This window comes from Microchirus variegatus (genome assembly GCF_963457635.1).
Source record: "Microchirus variegatus genome assembly, chromosome: 2".
Classification (NCBI taxonomy): Eukaryota; Metazoa; Chordata; class Actinopteri; order Pleuronectiformes; family Soleidae; genus Microchirus; species Microchirus variegatus.
The window spans coordinates 14,200,338-14,221,968 of NC_139803.1; the positions used below are offsets into that span (position 1 = coordinate 14,200,338).

At 41.8% G+C, this 21,631-nt stretch overlaps 1 protein-coding gene across 2 annotated transcripts in view; it reads right to left on the reverse strand.

The window, feature by feature from the left end:
- Window positions 1–21,631, reverse strand: part of spns2 (SPNS lysolipid transporter 2, sphingosine-1-phosphate) — a 60,094-nt gene that overhangs the window by 11,355 nt on the left and 27,108 nt on the right. For both annotated transcript variants that reach the window (XM_083908530.1, XM_083908531.1), the window contains exons 3-10: window positions 14,340–14,476; window positions 11,469–11,620; window positions 8,848–8,914; window positions 6,050–6,192; window positions 5,228–5,380; window positions 4,832–5,021; window positions 2,613–2,678; window positions 1,891–1,989 (exon numbers count right to left, since the gene is read on the reverse strand). In XM_083908530.1, coding sequence (XP_083764656.1) covers window positions 1,891–1,989; window positions 2,613–2,678; window positions 4,832–5,021; window positions 5,228–5,380; window positions 6,050–6,192; window positions 8,848–8,914; window positions 11,469–11,620; window positions 14,340–14,476 — 1,007 coding nt within the window. The remainder of the gene's footprint in view (window positions 1–1,890; window positions 1,990–2,612; window positions 2,679–4,831; window positions 5,022–5,227; window positions 5,381–6,049; window positions 6,193–8,847; window positions 8,915–11,468; window positions 11,621–14,339; window positions 14,477–21,631) is intronic.

Consider the following 21,631-nt stretch of genomic DNA (forward strand, 5'->3'; position numbering starts at 1 on the left):
GGTCAGGAGTTTGTGGAGTGAGAAACCCCCCGGACAATTTCAACTGTGTTACTCAGAGGAGAGTCGTGACCTTCGAGGCTGGACGGAGAAGACCACAGAGGCTGGTGTGGTGCAAAGTCTGGCTAATCCTGGCTGACAGTGTCTTTGTGTGTTTGCTTGAAAACTGCATTGATCTGACAATTTGAAGTATGACCAAAGCAGTTAAAATTATACTCCCCCTTCAATGAAAGCTGTCAGGTTGAAACTACTCTTTATATGGTTGTTTTGTTGGGTGAGTTTATATTCTTCTGTACTTTATCACACGTCTAAAAATGGCCATAAAATTTTAAAGTGTCATTGTACAATGAGAGGAAGTAAATCGCTCACATTTCAGGAAGTCCAACCAGTAAATGTGTGGCATATCTGCTTAATAACTAAATCTATTATTAAAATTGTAATTTTTTTTTGTAGATTTTTAATCACTAATCTAAACATTTGCTGCAGCAGAATTGCAGTGACTGAGTCAGAAAGCTTTCAAGGTTCTGCATTTCTAATGCTGTATTTGACTTGGTAGGCGGGGTGTGGGCTGTGCCCGATGGACAACAACACAACAGACAACAATAGAGGACATCCAGCAGCTCTTTTTTGTGGCTGTTAAGCTTTGTATGAGAATAGACTGCGGCCGGTTGCCTCAACTTACATTGTATATTTACACCGATCGCAAGGGAGTGAAGTTTTTTTGTTGCCCAATCAGCTGTCACCGTTCTGCATCATTTTACTGTTGTAGCCCAAGGGAAGGGCACCAAACAATGGAACGGTTGGGGCCAGTTATTTTGGTATTATTCCTAATGGAAACGCCAAAAACTACATATGGTACTATACTGAAGTTTTGTTTCATCTGCAGCAGCAATTCAGCACCAGCCTTTGCGTCTGATTTCCAGAGCATGGATTTTGTTTTTCAGATGCCAGTTTTGTTCAGTCGTTGGAAGAACTTGAAAGTTCACGGAGACGACAACAACAAGTTGAACTTTTCCACTCAAAGAGGGGAATGTAGCTCAACACACGTCGGTTTGATTCACTAATCAAAGACTTCCACCGCCTTTTGTTAACATGACCTCGGCTGTGAGCCAGAGCTATGACAATAACACACCATGTAAACACCTTACAAAAACCATTCTTTTTCAGCGTATCATAAATGGCGACAGAAATAGTCACATTGGGATAGATTGCGCAATGATCTATGGCTGTATTGTTGCTCCAGCCAGTGTATGTTTGTGTGTTGTCTATGCAAAGTGACACACTTTCCCCCCCGGTCTTTGTTTGTGCTCAAAAATGCCACACACAATGTTTACCTCGGTGCAGTTACTATTTAACTGCACAGACGTTCACTCTTTGGAACGATAAGAATGCAGCTTGACAGAGGTGAATCCTGTTTCACGCTCCATTGAGCAGAGAGCAGCATTTACATTCTGACGTCCTGGATGCTATTTGATGGGGCATATGCAGGCAGTTTGAAAGGGATGGGAAGGGGAGGGGGGTTTGGCTGTGACCTTGAGAGTCCTACCTAGACACGCTGTCTACTCTCCAATCCAATCAAATACAGTAACACCAATTCATCCTGAGAACCATGGGATTTCCTGGAAAATGCCACTGACAGCCTGAAAAGTGGTGAAATCACAACTCCGTCCACCAGCTCTCCTGAGACATGTGCTAAAATCTCCTCTTCGCACTGGCCCACTTATACTTAAAGCCAGAGCTGAAGTGGTATCTATATGCACGTGTTTATATATTAACGACATACTCGTACAGTAGATACGCTGCAGCAGTGCATTCCAGCTCGGATATCTGACCTGGGGTAAATCCCCTACACACCCTGATCACGACACATAGCTGCCTCTGGGAGAGTCTTACCAGGCCTATCAGGTACGGGCTTCCTGCGTCACCCAGGAGATGTGAGGTGAAACTCTGAAAGGCGACGGCTGTCGATCTCCGCGTGGGAATAACAACAAACTGCGAGGGGACAGAGAGAAACAGAGGGGGTGATAAATACGTGACAGTGTCAGTGAGGTGTCTGTGAGGTGATGAAGACAGAAAGGTGGAATGATTCATGTTTAAACAACTTCTACAGTCATCAATTATGTAGCACAGAGGCCACTTGTCTGGGTCAAGATGACACAGATTCAGACAGAATAATAAAAAATCAGCAATGGGCTGTCTCAATTTTGACATGTCTCCAAACCAATTTACGAATTAAGGAGCTGATTGGTAAAGTGCACCTGTCTTGGCTCGCTTTTTCTCCTGTTTTCACTCTTATGTAGCATGATTATCTGAAGATTTCTTTCACCTGTTTCCTCTCTCATCACTCTCACTTCACTATTCCACAGATGTGTGCTCATGCTTTCAGGACACATGTTTTTGAGTTAATACACAATATAACTAACTAGATAACAGATAACATCTCCTTTCCATTTGTTTACCTGAGCGATAAATGAATCTGTCAAGACAGTAATTATCAGCTCCACCAAAACTGTAGCCTACAGAGTCCAATCACACACGTCACAACTCAAAACTACCTTGAACTAGATCAGTTATTAAGCAAATCAGCAAATTACTTATCATTTCTCTGTACTTACCATTAAAATATCTGCTGTTATTGCCCAGTTGAGGAAAAGCAGCGTCTCTCCTATAAAGATGCAAACCTAAATAAAGGAGAAGAAAAACACACATTTAAATGGTGCTGATTAAGAGAAGCTGCACAAAAGACTACAAACCAGACACAGAGCCAAAAGAGGAGGTTGCGGATATTTCTCCCGTGTGTGGGAATCCGCTGCTGAATAAAAGTGCTTTGGCTGTGGTGGTTTAAAGACATGTTATTATGCTGTGGCCCAATTATATGTGGATGTGTAGGCCTTCATTTTGGTCACATGGAGCCGAGTATTCCGCTGAGCTGAAAGAGCTGCAAAACACCACAGGATGATACAGATTGTGTTGTTTATTCTTGTCAAAGCTGTATCTTCTGTGTGGAAATATTTTAACACTCTCTGCATTTAGATGCAGCTGCGAGATCTGAATTTATGTCCCACTTCTGAATGGGGTGGGGCAGATAATTCTCACTTTAAATAAGATTGTGCTGTTGACATACTTTATGTAGATGTAGGCTACTGTATGCAAACAGACTGGGAGCAGATGCGATTTGGTCACTTTGTCAAAAACAGTCCCGGAGGGATTTTGTTGCAGTGGAATCTCATGTATCTGCATTGACCAGTTTCTTCTGGCACGGTTTAACATGACCACATGATGTGTGTGTGTGTTTCCTGCAAGGGGAATAACACTTGTGCCAATGTGCCAGATCTACAGTACAGTACAGAGGATTACAGAAGGAGCGTGACAGCGAGGATGTTCGGAGAGTTGTGAACCAGACACCGTGACCGACACGTTGCCTCTGAGAAGCGAGAGAAGCCCGGGCCTCGCCTGACTTGATTGTATGTTGACGAGACAACAGCTGCAAGAGGTCAATTGGGCTCGCCGCGGCGCAGCACGGGCGGTAACAACCACATCACGCCTGATAGTATAACACCACTGTCAGCTTTTTGCCATGAACCTGAGTGTATAACTGGAACTGTTTACTGGTACATTCCAATCTGAGAGAAAACCATTTGTATCGCTGCCTCCAGTGTCAGCAAAAAGCTGATGCATGTCTCTATCACACGGTATCTTAATAAATTGGACTGGACAGATATGCTCATGATGTAATTATAATGATTACTTCCACACCTCAGAGCTAATCGGCTGAGTCATACCTCTGTTAAACACTTGATTAGTGGGAACCTTTGACCCACCGGAAGCTTGTGTACATTTTAATCATTATTTATGCCAGTAATTATTTCACACTTTGTTTAGAAGCTATTAAATTACTTAACTGTATTAAACTGACACCTCACATACAGTACACTGTAGCAGAAATCCTGCACTGATCAGACTTACTAATGTCAGCCAAGGTCACATTTTTTAGGATATGGAAGCCGGTATTTGTTATGTTCTCTCGCACGCATGGAAAATATTTTCCATCTTTTGCAGCTTTCCATCATCGCCCAACTTGTTGAGAGTCAGTTCCTATGCTTTGTCTTTTGATAAGAGAGCGTGTGCTTGGTCAGTCCAACAGCTCCGAGCGCATTGTTTCAGGGCAGTGACTGTAATGTTGCACCCTTTTCCGGCTTCACAGGGCAACGGGACGCTCGGGTTTCTCTGTACACTCACTGCTGACTTTTGGCCAGATGTGGTTTGAGCCTCAGATACCTGCAGCAACTCCTGAGGCCAGCTCAGTCTAACCTGCAATTAAACTAGTCATTACACCTCCAGGTGTGAAAGCAAGTGGCATTGTGATTCCAAAATTAACACCACCCTGGGGAGAATTTACAAAGCTTTCTCTTGTTACCAGACATTCTGTTTTAATTCTCAGTCCCTCAGGCTAACCCATAATTATGTGCTAATATCACTCTTTGTCGGGTGGACATTTTTCCTACAGAGGCCTGTTAATTCCTCAAAAAAGAAAATACACAGTGGCATTATGCATAAACGAGAGACATTAGACGTCTTCAGCACCAGGGATTACTGGTGGACCAGTTTATGTACAAGACACTGCAGACAAGTTTTTGGTGGGGAACATGGCTGCACAACACGGCAACTTACATTAGGTTCTTTGGATTTGGTCAATTTGAAGTGTCCAGCTCCTCGGCCTCAATAAGAATGGCCTACATCTGAATGTGTATGAAGGAGCTAAGTGGTAGGTGCAAATAAAAATAAACTTCTCCCGTATACACAAATTATATACACAACAGGAAAAGAGCCTTACGTAAGCTCCTACGATGCTCTTCTTAGCCACCACAAAGATGAGGCAGATGAAGATGGCCGAGCCCAGCATGCTGACAGCACACACCAGCGGGTCGGCTCTTTCGGTCTTCTGGCGACACAGGCGCGTGGTAGCCGCCCCGATCACCACACCTAACAGCCCTGTCACGCAGGTGATCGCCCCAAAGATCAGACTGGGCGGCAGAGCAGAGAAGAGAGGACAAACCTGTTATTTCATTTCATAAATGCAGCAAAGATGGTGCAACACAGAGCAGCTCTAATGCCACCGAAACCCAGGTCGTCCACCCTTTTACACGTGGTTTGCAGAGTCTGTCTCTTTCACAAGTCAAACAGAGGCAGCAGAGACTTCAAAGTCTGCGTTCAGTCGTTGACCTCTCACCTGTCTGTGCTGCTGCAGATCTCTTTTGTGCAAGGCTCTGCCGTCTTCTGCACCACCTGGGCTCGGGCCAGGTATACAGGGATCCACATGCCGAATGCACCTGTGGCAAAGGACACCGCCGATGATGCCAAGGAGGAGAACACATAGCTCCGACTAGGCACAAAGGAAACACACACACACACACAGTCACACCCAAAATTCAAATACGTGATTACATTGGCTTAGAAAAGACAAGTAAAAAAATATTATTCCATAAGTTAAGATAATTAAAAAGAGGATTAAAGCAGCTCTGATCTTAATGGTACATGATGCAGACAGTTTTAAAATAACATTTTACATAGGAGGTGAATGTAGAAGAAAGTGTCACTACAAAGAGACTGAATACTGTATGTGGCTTGTCTCCTTAAAAAGCCAAAATAAACCTGCATGGCTTTATATAGAGTTAATAACATTTTTAAAGGAACACAGCACACAGGTCTTATAATAAAGTGGGTCAACAGTGTCATGAGTAAAGCTCCCACTCAGTGGTGAGGGAATGATTGTCCAATATGTACTTGTGATGACATTCCAGTCCTCTAATAACTACTATAGCTGTGTCGTATTGGTATTTAGAGGCTCTGGTTGAATTTCTATGATCTATGTATCATTTAGACGACGAAACATTACAATTTCCTACAGCTTGTGGTTATGAAATGACCAAACTGTGCCCGGCTCTATGAGATCTGCTAGTGAACTGGTTTCTCCTGGATGATTTTAGAGAATATAAGATCCCCAATAGGCCCCTCTCCCAAAACCCGGTGTTTCCCCCCTGTGAAGCCTTACTTCTTGGCGAGTGCCTTCATGTCACAGAGCCAGGATGTGCGGTGCTTGATGCGTCCTCCCATCTTATCAGCACTGCCTCGCTTCGGCTCCGGCACGAAGAGCAGGATCAGAGTTCCTGCTGTGATCCCTAAAAGTGGGGATACCTACGGGGACAAGGAAGATGTATAAGTCTGGACATCAACACTTGGGTCAGTACTTGGGAGTGGTTCTAAGGGAACAGATGTGAACCACTGGACAAAGAACAGTGTGTTTATAATCTGAATGGACAACCACGCCTGACATACTATACAAGCCCTGTGGAGCTAAGAACATTCCCCCCACTCACGCTGTTGGCAGTGTGTGTTTGTTTATGTGTGTGGGCTTGTCTATGTGTATAACACTCAAAAAGAGCTGTTTGGCTTTGAGAGCTGCTTTGGGAGCTCCACCGCACCAAGGTGAAAACCTCACAAGTGCCCATCTGCGATCATCTTTTCTTTTATGGGTTATGTGGATGCATGTTCGTGCATGTTCGTGCACATGTGTGTGTGTCTCAGTGGGGGGACACAAAGACAAAAGGCAGGGTGGGATGTGTGGGAGAGCATTTTGTGTGAGCAATACAAAGTGCTCACGAAAGCAAAACCAATTTCATCTGTCTGGGGAAAAATCATATTATTCATATGATAGTTTGTAGCCAATGGAACCCCATTTATATGTATAAGCGCTGTGTTAATGGGAAACTTGGTTGTGTGTGGGTGTGTATGAGTGTGAGGCGTTTTTCACTGAGGGAGTAATTGTTCGACGTGGCTCATAACGCAGCTGATAATGCAGCTCAGCGCCGTGGTTATAGCCTCACTGGTGTGAGGGTTGCTCCGACACTGATCATTTCCTTCCTCGTATTGTGTCTTCTTCTCTGCATGTCGAGTGTCTTAATCAAGCGAATAATGTGCTCTCAAATGGAGACAGTTTAAAAGGCAGCTCTTTGAAGAGGAAAATAAAACATTACGCACAACGTTTGCACTCAAGTCCATTCGTTGTTATTCAGCGAGACACGACGACCTTTGACTTTGACTCCCATGAGGACAATTAGATACTTCCTTCATGGGCGATTGGCAATCAAAGAAATGAGTTGCTGCCGTCTCCTGCTCTGCCTTTCTATATACTGTATCTCCCCCCTTCTTATCGGCCACATTTTCAGGAAGGTAGCAGGAATTCATCATGCAAAAACAAACGGAAACGCTATGAGGTTTTTATCCCTAAAGCAGGATACTGCTGCACACAACCTGTTTCATGTTTCTGTATCTGTTTTCCTCTGCATGCCACACCGGTGATTAATTGGTGTTTGAATTGTTTTATTGGAATGTCATTGTGGCTGCTGTGGAACAAGCTGCCCTGCCCTTTGGTTTTTTTTTTGTTTTTTTAAATTCATGTTCCAAAGAATCAAGACAAAATTGACTTCCTGCTTCCTGAAACCCAGTGAGCTGTCATGCCCAGGAATCTCTTCCTACACCACATGCTAAAAGAATGTTTAATGCCTTCCTTTTAAATGTCACTCGGTTCATAAGAATGAGTCGGGTCATAATATGTTGTAATAATTGTAACAGCTGACCCTTAGGTCAGCGGTTCCTATAGTAGTGAGAGTGAGAGTGTTCATTGGTCCTCTCCATTATGAGTGGTATGTCTTATGGAGCTGTTGACCTCTAAGTGTTTACTCTCAGCCACTCAGTAGAATCCCAGTAAAGTCCCATGACAACAGTGATTTATGGCCCTGATTTAACACCTGCATCTAAGACTGCAACTACAGCAGTAACAGTCCATTATTGCAGTATTTATCATTGGAGGTAACATCTTAGTATATATTTTTTTCCAGAGTTGAAGTTAGCCTTTACATAAAAAAGATCACATTAAAGGTCCAGTGTTTAGAATTTAGGATTTAAGTTTATTGACAGACATTGATAAGTGTGGATTTCTTAAAAATATGTTGTATGTTCCAGGTAATGATCCCAAATGAATTTGAAGCCACTGACTTTTGTTTTCTATAAATAAAATTGAGAAGTGCAAACCTGGACTTTCCTCTCCATTGTTCTACCTCTGCTGTTACAATGAGCTGGTGCTTACTGTTGTGTGACTGCTTCTGTAGAATTTGATGTAACATTTGCCGGAGCGACCACAATGAACTTTGTCTACGAAAAGTACCTAGAAGGACCGGCATTTTCCCCGGGAGTGACGAAGAACAAAAACATTTCTGCTCGATTCCGTTTCATTTACTTTCTACAGTGAAAAAGTCACCGACACATTGTTATTTCAGTGAAGCTGACACTGATGTTTTACTACAGATGACGGATGATAAAAGAGAAATGTTTCAAAGCTGAATTGCACACATCGACACAAATATATATATACATATATATATATGTATATATATTATTTTTTTTTTTAATTATTATTATTATTATTATTATTAAAATTGAAATGAATAGAAGTATAGAAGAACAGAAGAGATTTCGATGCAAGGGTTTTGCGCAAAACTGGCAGCTGAGTCGACGGTGATGTGGACACTGTTGTTGTGTAAGTTTTTTAACCTTTAACTTTGTCACCTCCTTGCAATGTCAGGGCCTGTGCAGCAATACACGTCCCCTAGTGCTTCTTCCACCACTGACCCCAGATACAAGACAAGCCTCACCGCCTCTCTCAGCAGGAGGGACTCTTTTTGTTTTCCATTCAATTTCTAAGTGACCCCAAACCTTTGAACGGTAGTGTATATATATGTATATGTCGTGTATGTGGTGGTGGAGGATGATGAGGATTTGATTTGTCCTTACCCTCAGTGACCAATGCCAGTCTCCTGCAGCTACCTTGGCACTGGATCCCAGGATGTAACCCAACCCACTGTGGAGACACAAAGCCTGCATATTAGCAACACAAAGCATACTGTATATGACTGAACAACATTATACAGAAAGTATATGAGTCATTGTCCTGGGTAAACTGAGTCTACCTACACTCATACACATCCTGATTAAAGCTGCATTGAGTGTTTGGATACCTGACACACACAGAGAGAGCTTATGACAGTGTCACTGATCACAGCACCAGGAGCAATTTTGGCTATTTGTGGATATGATGTGTCCATGTAGTTAGAAAGTGCAGGTGCAAAGTTACAGGCTGGGAAGGCAACCAAGTGCAGTACTAACATGGTCGTCCGCCTCCAAGGCTGCGAGTGTGTGTCTGTGTGTGTGTTGTCACAGTGTAATTGAATTTCACAGCATTTTAGCTGAGTTACAGGCTGTTTTTCTTGTGCCACAAAGAGAAACGGCAGTGAAATTCTTTAAGGGCAATGTTACTAGATCAGATCGGATCAGATGAAGTGGGGCCCCTATGCGGTGACAAGCCTCGGCTGTGAGATAACATCAGCATTCAAAGGATGAAGAGGATTTAAATAGTAAACTGAAGGTATGAGTGGCATCCACACACTGAAAGCTGTGTATGTGGATATTATCTATAAAACTGTTATGCACGAGTAAATAAAGAGTTGGTTCTTCAGTGGTATTTGTCAATGATCAGCACAAGCACTTTCTTATGAATGTCCCCTTTTTTGAAGGGCCATTATATGAGATACCAGTAACCAGATCTTATCACGACTAGACTTGGACTGTGGCTCAGATCAAACTAATTGTAAGACATCAGATACTGTAGATGTCTAAATTGTAGTCCTTGTCTATCATCAGTTGGACCAATATGGCACGAATGCTGCATTTGGGGTTAAAAAGGAGGCTAATTATCCCATCAGTCAGGCTCAGGCTAGTTTCCTTCAGCAAATGAAAGATGTTGTCACTGCTCTATGTTTCCAGGAGGTTGTTGAAAACGCTCCTTTCCCAAAATTATGTTTTGGAACAGTAAAACATGGCATGTGCACCACAAATTGTGACCCATGAAACTTGCATTTGAATAAGAGAGCAACATTTCAGGCAGCCGAAGACGAGACAGCAACCTAAATAGCTATTTGAAGCTCAAAAAGGATAAGGTCTGCAGATTTTAGCTGCTTTCGTGCCCCAAAGGTGCCTTCATTTTGTCACACTATATCTTAATTACTAAGTTGCTAATATTCATCACTAAAAGTCAATGAAATGTCTGGATTTCTTTGCTCTTTAAACCCGTTTGTCAGCTCGTAAGGAGCTTGTTTAGCATTTTAATAGCAGATTGTGGCAGTAGATTAATGATCAAATATGACTTGACTTTTCTTATCAGCATTGGCTGCTTAGGGGCCAAAACATGTTAAACTGGATTTACACACACATCGCAAAGAGGGAAGCAGTGTGTACGTTTTTGTGCCTCCATGATTAGTTCTCCAAAAATAACATGGCAGTATAAACAGGCTCAGACAGCATATGATATTTCCAGTGAGTGACTAACGGCTAATCTTATCAGCGTCCACCCAGAGAGTGTTTGGAAAGTTCAACACCGACAATAAAACTTCAGTGTAACAAAATATGCTCACATTAAACACTGGCTTCACCCAGCACCCTCTCTGTGGACCATGGTTCAAAATGATGAGGAAAAATAAAAGAGCAGGGGAATCCATTTCCTGTGAATCTGCTCTAATTCCTGAGGTCATTTCCTGGAGACGGTCATAACAACCTCAGTTTAGAAAACTACTGGGAGGATGGATAGGATGTTTGACTGCACTTTACTGAGGCCCACTCTTTCACCTTCTATTGTCTGTGTTGCTGGGCAGTTTACTGCCACCTAAACATTTTGGCAGGTCAAAACACAACCACTCAGAGGGCGCCTTTGCCTTTCCTTTGCAAATTTGTGTCCAAATAAACACACGGCTTAGTTACATAACCATTCACCATTGTATGGAAGCGCTGCAATGGCACATTTAGGAGACATGTAAATAATTACATATATTTAACATAACACCGTGGTGTTGCAGCACATTTCCCTTTTCCTTTGCTTCTCCTTTTGTGTGATTCTGCGTGCACTAACTGGCAAAGAGCGAAGCATGCTGCTGCGGCTCAGGTTCATGCTATTAGGCACTGTATATAACAATAAAGCTCAAGTGGCTCCAGCGCTGCATCCACGGGTACATTCATCTTTTATTACTTGGCTTTGTTTGTTTACTCCCTGTGGCCCTTTTTCGGATTGAATGAACTGAAAAGGCTGGAGATTTAGTCTGAATAATGCCTCCTATTCCCACATCTCCAAAAAGGCTCCCACCCTGCTTTAAGGTCGACACAGCCAATTGTGATTTTTTTTTTTCCACTATTCTTTCTGCTGAGCTCTTTGTGTGGCTGACGCTGAAAAAAGAGCCAGAGAGTAGAAAGCATGACCTTCACGACGTGAGGATTATTTCAATTATCTTTGCTAATGCCTCTCGCAAACATCTCGGATAATACACCCCACGTCCTTGTTGTTCAGACAGGATCTGTCTGGCTCTCACCTTCCTAGAGGGATGGCCAGGTAGAAGACTGACAGCATCATGGTGCGGCTGTTGTTAGTGAAGAGGTCTCCGATGATGGTGGGAGAGATGGACGAGTAGCTGGACTCGCCGATGCCCACCAGTCCTCTGGAGATCACAAACAGCCAGTAGAACTGCAGAGAGGAGGGAAGAAAGAAGTAGAGGGATATTATCAGGGATTGTTTTGGATGAGTAAATAAATACAGAATTCACTTTACTTGTTCAGATGTCTTTTTCTTATCTACCTTTTGAACTCTGATGGCAATAAATGAAACTAAGCTGGACTTTGAATTCTTGCAATATTAAGCAGCAGGTCTTGTTCAGAGTGCCATCAGTTTTTTTGCAGATCCATATTTTATACAGATTGGAAAGTCTAGACTGCAAGCAAAAAAAGAATAAATAAATCTGCTTTAAATTACTTTGAAGGTAGTATGAAATGTGATTAAAATTCGATTTTTGCAGATGCGTCTCCACTTGAAAGCCCCAGTTGCTCACATTGTCTTTTGATCACAGACACAGACGGGAATCTGTGCTCCAAAGCGAGTACACATGCATTACTACCAAAGCAATCCAAGCTGGATTATTATGGTCTGGACACAGAAATTCAGTTTGATCTTTTGAAAAACACAGCCTGAGATGTGCCAAAGTGCAACATTTAATGATAACATCTATTATCTAATCAAAGCTGGAAAGACAACAGTGGGTTGAGTCAAATGTGACACACAACCAAAACAACAAGTATGTGGTTGTTCCATTCTTAAAATAATTAATGACTTTCAATCATTCATGCCGTGACAGTGACAAATATAAAAGCCACGACACCGAGCCGTTAAATGTTAAGTCACACGTGATCTGCAAAGTTAAAAGAGGCTCATTTTCACTTCATTAAAACTGGGAAATACAACAGATGATCGTGTTTTATCTTCTATGGCATAAAATGAATAATAAAAAAAAGATAAACGCCTTTTATCGAAGCATCACACTGACTGGAGGAAGCATTGCTGTAGGCAGCTGGATTGTAAACTGTTTCCATGGCAACCACAACTCATTGGGGGCCTGTTCTAAAAGCTGCAAAGACATCAGATTTCCCCCCACACAGCGGACTGAAGTGAATTACAAACACTGGCTACAATTTTGTCTCGCGTGCATTATGAAAATGCATGTAGAGCTTATGCAAAATCTAATAGTTAATGATGTCCGTAGCCTGTCTTAAGAATCGTCTTCCTTGTTGGTTTTTGTGGTATATTCCATTCATTTCGACCTTAAACATACACAAGCACACTTGTGTGTTGTAATAATGCAAGTCTACGCTGTGAAGGAGTGCGATAAGGTAACACTTTACAGGGTTTTATCAGCAGTGGGAAGAGATTTATGAAGGCGCTGTGGGCAACAGAGGCAGAGCTAAGACGGTGACCTCAGAGATGACCTGAGCTCCCGTTGCCTGTCACTCAAGGCCTCACTCATGCTGGCGGAGGGGAAATCATGTCATAAGTTCATGCATACATTAGCTGTGTATCCTTATGAGACTACAACCTGCAAATGTGTAGAACAATGAATTTCAACTGACCTACGCATAATAATTGAAGGATTATGATCTGTTGTGGTCATGCAGGAGAAAATATGCAGTTCTAGTTCATGGCAGTGGCAAATTACATAAGATCTGCATTCTGTATCTGCTGCAAACCCGTCCAAATGACCCTGAGTGTCTTAAATGCATCATGTAAGGACTGACGTCGTAAGCAGTAATTAACATTTAATCACATGTCACATCTTTCATCTCATGTGCCGCGGCGCTGTTACATAAGCAGTGTCATTATCTCTTGCCTCATTTGATTGGCACAGGGACATGGAATAAAAGTTGCGGTTGTTGAGGAATGCGGGGTGGATCACTCTCCTTCATCCTCGTCAGCAGCCGGCGACCTTTGTGTCACATGTCAGCGAGGGAGAGCGCTTATTTTTCATCTTAGCCATAAGGAGCCTGAATGTTTTTCCTGCTCTGACAAATGGATGCCTTCTTGTCTCAAGCAGCCCAACTCTAAGAAGGCTTTAAGTTGAAGGATGTCCTCCTGGGATCATCAACATCTCTGAGCTGTCACTTTCGCTTCTTCAGCTCTGGGCTGAAGAGCAGTGAATGGTCGTACACTCAGTGAAGAGACAATACAGCGGGACAGGACTGCTCAGTAGCCGTGCCATGTGCTGCGTAAATGTAGCTGCATGGAAGATTTAATGCTACATATGCTGCATACTCCTCTCCAGTCATTTCCTACTTGCTCTTTGTTGATTTATAGGCAGAGTCATTCTTTATTAATTGCCTTGTCGGCTTTTGTTTCAAAACACACAAAGCATTTTCAGGTAGAAGAAACATTGTGGCACAAGATGAGTGCCTCGGCTCAACGTAAGGCTGCAAAAATAAGACTATTTACACATGCATGTACTACACACACATGCCTTTCACTATTATATGATGGACACTGTCACCATCCCCCACAGCAATTCTGTAATTGTTTGATGTGTGTGACACAGCCCAGCACGCAGAGGCTTTTACAGATATCAAATCTAAATCTTCTTGTCAAGGGCCAGCAAGACTTGTCTTGTAATGGAGACAACGCTGAGACATGGGGGCCTTCATTAGTTGATTGGCTACTGGCCAGTGAGCCACAGAGAGCAAGAGAGAGGCAAAAAGGTTGGACATAATGAGAACGGCTATACAACAGCTAAAGCGGACTTAACAAGCGTGTCATTTCATTTCACCAGCCTTAAGATGAAGCATATCCACATCATAACTGAGTAATTAGCTCGTCAGTGAGGAGAAGTTCTGCTGCTGTCGGAGCATGTGTGTGAGTGAGGCCGTACCTCTTTACTGATGAAGGAGCTCAACAGAGTCACAATGGACCAGAAGAAAATGCCACAGCTCAGGATGACCTTTCTGTTGAAGCGGTCGCCCAGGTAACCAAAGATGGGAGCTGCCACCATGAAGCTGCAGATGAAAACTGCAAATGGAGAGAGAGAGAAAACAAACTTTATGATGTAGTGACAGAAAATGGCTGTTATTGAATATGTATCATAATAATAGTCATGTCTACAGTCTTGTGTTATTTCATTGCATTTTGCTGTTTAAACCCTTGCATTCTGACTGGACTAAGCCGAGCACTTCACTGCTGCCTGGTCCCACTTAGTGAGACAAGACCTGTCGAGATCAGCTGTGTGATACCAGTGAGACTCAGTGAAGGACTGCCAGAGGACAGCTCCATTCAACTCGACCCAATTAAAATTTGCATTACACTTCACCTACATTTGCTCCAAAAACCTGTCAAAAGAGTATTTGAATCAGTTCTGCATGGATATAATGGTCAGAGCGAAAGGTTTATATATTTATTGGTCCTTTTATTGAGATTTTTCCAAGAGGGCAGCACAACAACATGGTCACAGATTACAACAACACAAACAGACACATTTACATATGTGCTTTTATTTTGAATTACAGCTAATTGTTCAGCTCTGGAGTGTGAAAAGCAAAATTGTGTAAAAGTTTATTTATGGTCAGTTTGCTGAGATAAAGCTAATCAGAGAACATTGTCAAGCAATTTGTTACTGACCACATACAAGGCAACACATCGTATAACAGCACCGACTCTTCGTCACTCTCTCATTAGAGGAGAATTGTGGTGACTTTGTGGCCTTGAATAATTCCTCCATCTTAATTTCTTACAGCTGAACGTACAGTATTATATATAGCATGGTGAGAGGAACAGGAGTGGTTACAAAAAATGTGTTCCCCCTAATTGCCTCACTACTGACTGGACAAGTAGGAATCAGTCTTGGGGCTTTTGGTCAATATTCATGAAGCAGGACCAACCCCAAACAGACCTGAATTTTTAATGCTCTCAAACTGAGTTTTGTGTCTTTGCAGAGGAGCGAGGGCAGCAACAAGGGAAGCCGTGGAGAACGGCGTGGAGTGTTCTGACACACCATCAACATAAACATACAGGAGGAGGAAGGAAGGGAGGGAGGAAAACAGATGAGAGAGATAAGAGAAAAGCGGGGTGTGTGACATTAAATAGAGGCATCACTGTCCCACAGCTGCTAGGGCCAACCAATAGGATAAGGGACAGTAATCACATTACAGCACAACTGGAGTTTGTGATAGTATGACATGACAAGAGAAAGTCCTTTCATCATCCCGTTCTGGGAAGAGTTACCCAAAATATAGTGTGACAATAATCCTTTGCTGCAGGTATTTAGATGAGATGACTCATAGCTCTGCTAAATTTAGCGTGTTTTCATTACCTCCGTCGAGTTTGTTTGTCTGTTAGCAACATAACTCGAAAAGTCACAGACGGATTTTGATGAAATTTTCAGGAAATGTCCGCAATGGTACCAGAAACAAGTGATTAAATTTTAGGCGTGATCTGTAGATGCTATCACTGGTTACAACACTGGCTGTCTGACCCAGATGTAATTTGTAGGCACTGAGCTGCCTTGGCAGAGGTCTGCGCTCTCCAAGTGCTTTTCTATTTTTTTTATCATTTTATTAATATTTATTAATGCTTCAATTTTAGTTTAATTTCATTTAATAATGCCGTCCTACAAAAAGAAGTAGTAATATGAACATAAAGTTTAAATTAAAAGCAGTCTTATAATGCTGCACTCATGATGCCAATCATTCTCACTTACTCAATCAATTCCAGAACGACGTTAAAAATGTGAAACTTTTAATTAATATCATGATATATTTATGCACCAAAGAAGAAACATGCATGCACGGCAGTATCCTGCCGTGAAAAAGTAGGTCAAAAAGAGATAAATGTAATTATTGTAAAGCAATGACTGCACTCTTACACGCATACTATTGTAAATGAGACTCTCTCACTTCCTCTGTGTGTTTTATCTCTGTTTATCTCAGTCTTCCTCTTGTTGCCAGTGTGAATTCTTCCTCTCTCTGCATCCTACAGCATTTTCATGGCTAAATACTGCAGGTTTATTGTGTAATATTAAATCACTAAATAACTCTGATACCCCTTATTTTCTGTGCGGCTTTGGCGCTCACCCTGCAGCCACAGAGACACACACACGGGCAGGGTGTTCAGTAGTGCATAGTGTAGATAAGCTAAAGGAGAGGCCAACAATCGCTCGCCACCAGCTGCTTGACCTGGGGGTTTTTAAAAACCAGAGACCAGGAGTAATGATTCTCGCTGTTGAGCGTTTTGTCAAAAATACATCCACTCACATTATTAATAGTGGCTAATTTGAGGTCATTAGCAGGGCCACACATCACCATCTCTGTGTGTGTCCCATTCCATGCAATTTTGTGATTTTGCTGATTAACCACGCCACTTTCCGAAGGCTCATTATCGCCTCTTAGCCGTGTTAATCTGGGAACAAAGTCAGGCCTTAACAGTGAGATCCCATTTATTGGGTGTTAAACTTACCGCTTATTAATCGCGCCTCTTTCTAAGCTGTGTATTATTTGGCGTGCACTATGCAGATGTTCAGATGAATTGGATTCGTAGTTCTATGAGCGTGCAGTGACACAGGTAAACAACGTTTAGTAGCCTCTTTGTATTCTAATGCTATGATGAATTGAGTTACAAAAAGATGTTATCTTTGCGGACATAGCACAACATTGTCACATTTGTGTTCCACCCAGATTCCACAGTGCCTGAGTTTATTTACTTTCTTCTGACCTGTCAGTTCTCATGATGACGGGAAGAGGATGCCATGTTATATTTGACCTTATTTATCAGACGTGTCACATACATACATCAGCAATGCTGCCATTTAAATTAATGTGATGTTTTAACTGATATAAAACGAGATTATGGATTGTGTGCATGTGGCATGGCCCTGAGGATAAAAATTGATAACATGATCCCAATTTATGGAGGATCATGTCCTCCCAGGAAATGCCCTGTCACGATAAAGACTGTCTTTTAAACAACCCCAGTGTACTTCTGTCACTCCTGACTGTATAGGCTGAAAATCTGGGACGTCTGTCTCACTTGAAAACAATGCTTGTCCTCCTTTTGATATAACTCACAGCGCCGTGAGAGATTCAGGATGGTTTCTCTAAAAATAAACAAGGAGTCCTTAAAACTTCTTCCCCGAGACAGCGCCATTTGGGATCAATGGGATTAAGTTGTTTGGTACAGAACACTGACATTTCTGTGGCAACAGCACACACGGCTAAAGTTACTGTACAATTTACACAAATGACGGAATTCATACTGAGCTATCTTAAATGTCTCCATATTCTAGTTTTATTTTGAAAGGTAGAGTGCGTGAAATTTAGCAACCTTTATTGATGAAGCTGCAGCTGATTATTCCTCACCTCACCCTTCCATTCCCTCGAACGATGTTTACACTATTCAGACAAAAAATTAAGTTATAATGAGTTATAAAAGCAAAATAGTCTTATTGACAGTAAAACAAACTCGTTCAGTTGGACTGAACAGGTTAGTGGAAACATGTCGTTGACATCCAGTAAACACTTCCACATTTGCATAAAATGTTGCCTGTCCTCACAAGTCACATTCCTACATTGACCAGTATCATTTTTATAGTTTATTTTTGTTTTTTATAGAGAAAGACCACAAGTCTGAATGAAAGATAAGCCCCTGGTGACTCAACGTGGCCATAACTGCGTCTGAAACAAACAGAACGCAAGAAAGACCCCGACAGTGTGGAGCTCATGATGTGGGGAGTGAACCACAGACGTCCTCCTGTGGATGTTTACACTGCAGGCCGAAAGGGGAGGAAACGTTTTCATAACCTCATTTACAGGACAATGGTCAGCTTTGACTACTTGAGCAGACAGCCACCAACTTTCAGCACATTTACTTAAGCCGTGTTTTCAGCAGAGAAGCAAAATTAGCCTTCATTATTGACTCTCGTTTTTACATCTCACCTCATTATTTGCTTCAAAAAATACATAAAAAATAATTAAAGTTGAATTTTTCGTGTCGGCGATCAAGCATCGCCACATACATTTTTTTAAATTTTATAATAATATTTGCTATTTGCAGAGGGAAGTGACTTTAACAAACTCTGCAGTATCAGCTGTGCCTGACATCCTGCCCTTCTCATTACGCTTGTGTAACATATTCCCCTCTATTAGCTGAACGAACACAGAATACCGTCTTTAAAAACCATTCTTTATGTCCACACCAGCAGCCTTGAGTGGAGAAAAGTGCTTCAGCGAATAAAAGGCAAGGACTCTGGCGACTAAATTGTTGTGCATCCTCATAACAATGCGGCACAGAGCAATGCAGAGAAAATGGGCGATGATTCATTATAACCTTAACGAGTAGTTTGAACTATTAAGCTTGTGTAATAATGTCTCCTCATCAGGCTACTGTGAACCCATTGGGGCTCGTCTAATGGAAACGGTTTGGTATTTTGAAGCCTCTGTGGAGAAGGTGCATTAATCATAACTCCTTATCTAGTTCAATTTCCCTCTGCAGTGAAGGCCTAAAAGAAAGCAAAAAACTTTTGTGTACTTCTGAAAGTACAGATAACAGCAGCCCAGTGACTATCCTCCAACATTTTCTCACAAGGAACACAAAAGAAACCTAATTTCAGTCCTATGTGTGCCTCAGGTACAAGTGTCCAACCTGTTCTGATGGCCTCCTCTCCAGATTCCACATGAGGTGCTGTGCATATTTCTCACAGTCTCTCAAAGGGGAAATTACATCAATTACCATATCGTCTCAGAACATTCCAGGAGAAGACAATGGCTGTGAGGCGTCTAAAAGCAATCACAGTCACAGGTAGACTGCAGACGCTTTAGTCAGGTATTTACTGTGAATCATGTGAATCACGCTGTATATTCATGTGGATGAGGAGGCCTGCAGAAGCCACAGGATACAAACACAAGGAGGAATAAAGTGTGATATTTATATTTATATTTATTTAAGTCCATGGAGTGTAACCATGTATCCATCCATCAAGGACAAAACCTGTTTTAGAATGTGTTTAATCGACGTTCACTCCAGGTCAAATTACTTTGCAATGCACACTGTTTTTTTATCAGCTTTGGCTCCGATTGGCCCGTAAACACGTTAATTACTATTTCGTCATTCTCTATTTTTGTGAGAGTTGCTCCATTTCTGGTGCAACGCTTTGTGTTCTTCTAGGGCAAAGGATCTTCTATTATAGTGATCCTTACTTTTTAATACTTGGAAGAGCACTCAATATAATTGACTTGACAATCAAATTGTCGAAATGATTGAAAGACCTTTTTTGTACCCACAAATGTTAGTGTGAAAGAGGCTGTACAAGTGTAAAAGTTTTTCATTTTAAACTAACCAAATTCTACAGCCATAAATGTATAAATGTCAGAGAGTTCTTATTTGACCATTTATCTTCATTACTTATCATCACCATCATCATCATTTATTCTCTGTTTCCATTAGTGACACCTTATAGCCTAAATTTAACACATCATGAAGTATCTCCCACTGATATTGGTATTAGCGAAAGGGTTGATTGGTTAAATTGTTTTTTCTAATTAGGTTTATAGGGTGTGTGACTGAGACTGAACATTTAGAAACATAGAAAGTAACGATATTGAATGTACTTCAACTAAAAGACAGGAAAACAGACAAACAAGCTCTTCTAAACACACACACACACACACACAAACATGGCAGCCTGTGCTTTCAATGGCCAGTGGAACAATATCTTCGGGATGACTCACCCCCTATATTTCAATGCCGCTTTGAATAGAGCATCAGCAGGAAGTGTGGACACACATATGATTTTTTTGTGTGTGTGTGTGTGTGCGCCCTCACAATTGATATTCACTAAGCCTGTACAGACAGCATTTCCCTATGAACACACTAGTTTCCGGTGAAGAGAGCACCTGTGAGGCTTAGCATCCTCATGATGTGGGATAGCAAGTTCTCAGCATGTGAATGGGCTGTGAGCGTGGGATTTTTCAAATTTGTCACAAAGGTGATGATTCATCTGAGATCAGGCTATAAAAGTGAACGTGGTACTTTGTGCTGTAAAAGGGGCGAAGCGAAACTCTCTCATCGATGTGTTTTAGTCTTCAGGTGATTGAAAACTGAAATGAAAATGAAACCAATATCCAGTGTAATAAATGACATCATTAAGGTGCTCTCTAGTCTCTACCTGCTAAAAGTCCCTATTCCCATGATCCTTTTAGGTTTGTAATTTGGGTATTTTCCACAGTAGCTGAACAGTCATTCTCGCAACTGTGAAACCTGACAATCTGGACAGTCGGTGAAATTCCAGTGTTAAATCACAGAACTGGGGGGGACAGAAGAAGCACATCCTATCTGCAGGCTATACTCTGACCTGTTCACTGTGGTGGACAAGGTGTGTGTTGTCTTAGCGTGGGAGCTCACGACATTGTAAACACGGCTGCTTCTATAAATACATCTTTCGTCAGTGCATTCAGAATGCATGTTGACTCTCTGCTCCACCTTTGTGTCTCCTGTCCTCCATGAGGTTATCTGCTTTCTGCAACTGGGCGTGTTTGTCTGAAGAATACACTACGGATGAGTAATGACTGTTTGTCAGAAAAACAAAACAAAACAGGAGGTCGTCGGTCTTGAATTCTCTCCATTATCAGCCAGATTAGATTATATAGAGCCGTGACTGCTTTTGATAACATTACAAAACAAAGGCTTCAAATAGCTCTGAGGATTATAAACAATGCAATGAAGCAGTGGGCTCATCATGATCATTCATCAAGTTGTTCCTCAAAAACAAAACAATTCTGTCAGATTCATGATGTGATAAACTGAATTAAACTGTGTTTGTATATAAATGAAAAAATATTATTGTCGTTTAAAGGTCCATTGTGTATGAATTAGTGACATCTAATGGTGAGACTGCAGAAGGACGCACCTTATCCGATTTTTATAAGACAGTTACAGTGGCCTTTATGTACCAGAAAGGATGTTTATGTAAAAAGCTTCCACTTAAATGTGACACGTTTGTCCATTCAGGCTGCCATAGAAACATGGTGGCCCAAGATAGCAGCCATCAAGGCCTTTGCCTAAACTAAAACTACTCTATCTATTCTATTCCAACTACTATACTATCACGACTGATAGGTAGTATATTCATTTTCTGGCAATAAACCCTCCGAAATGTTCCAAACTGGATCTTAAAATGAA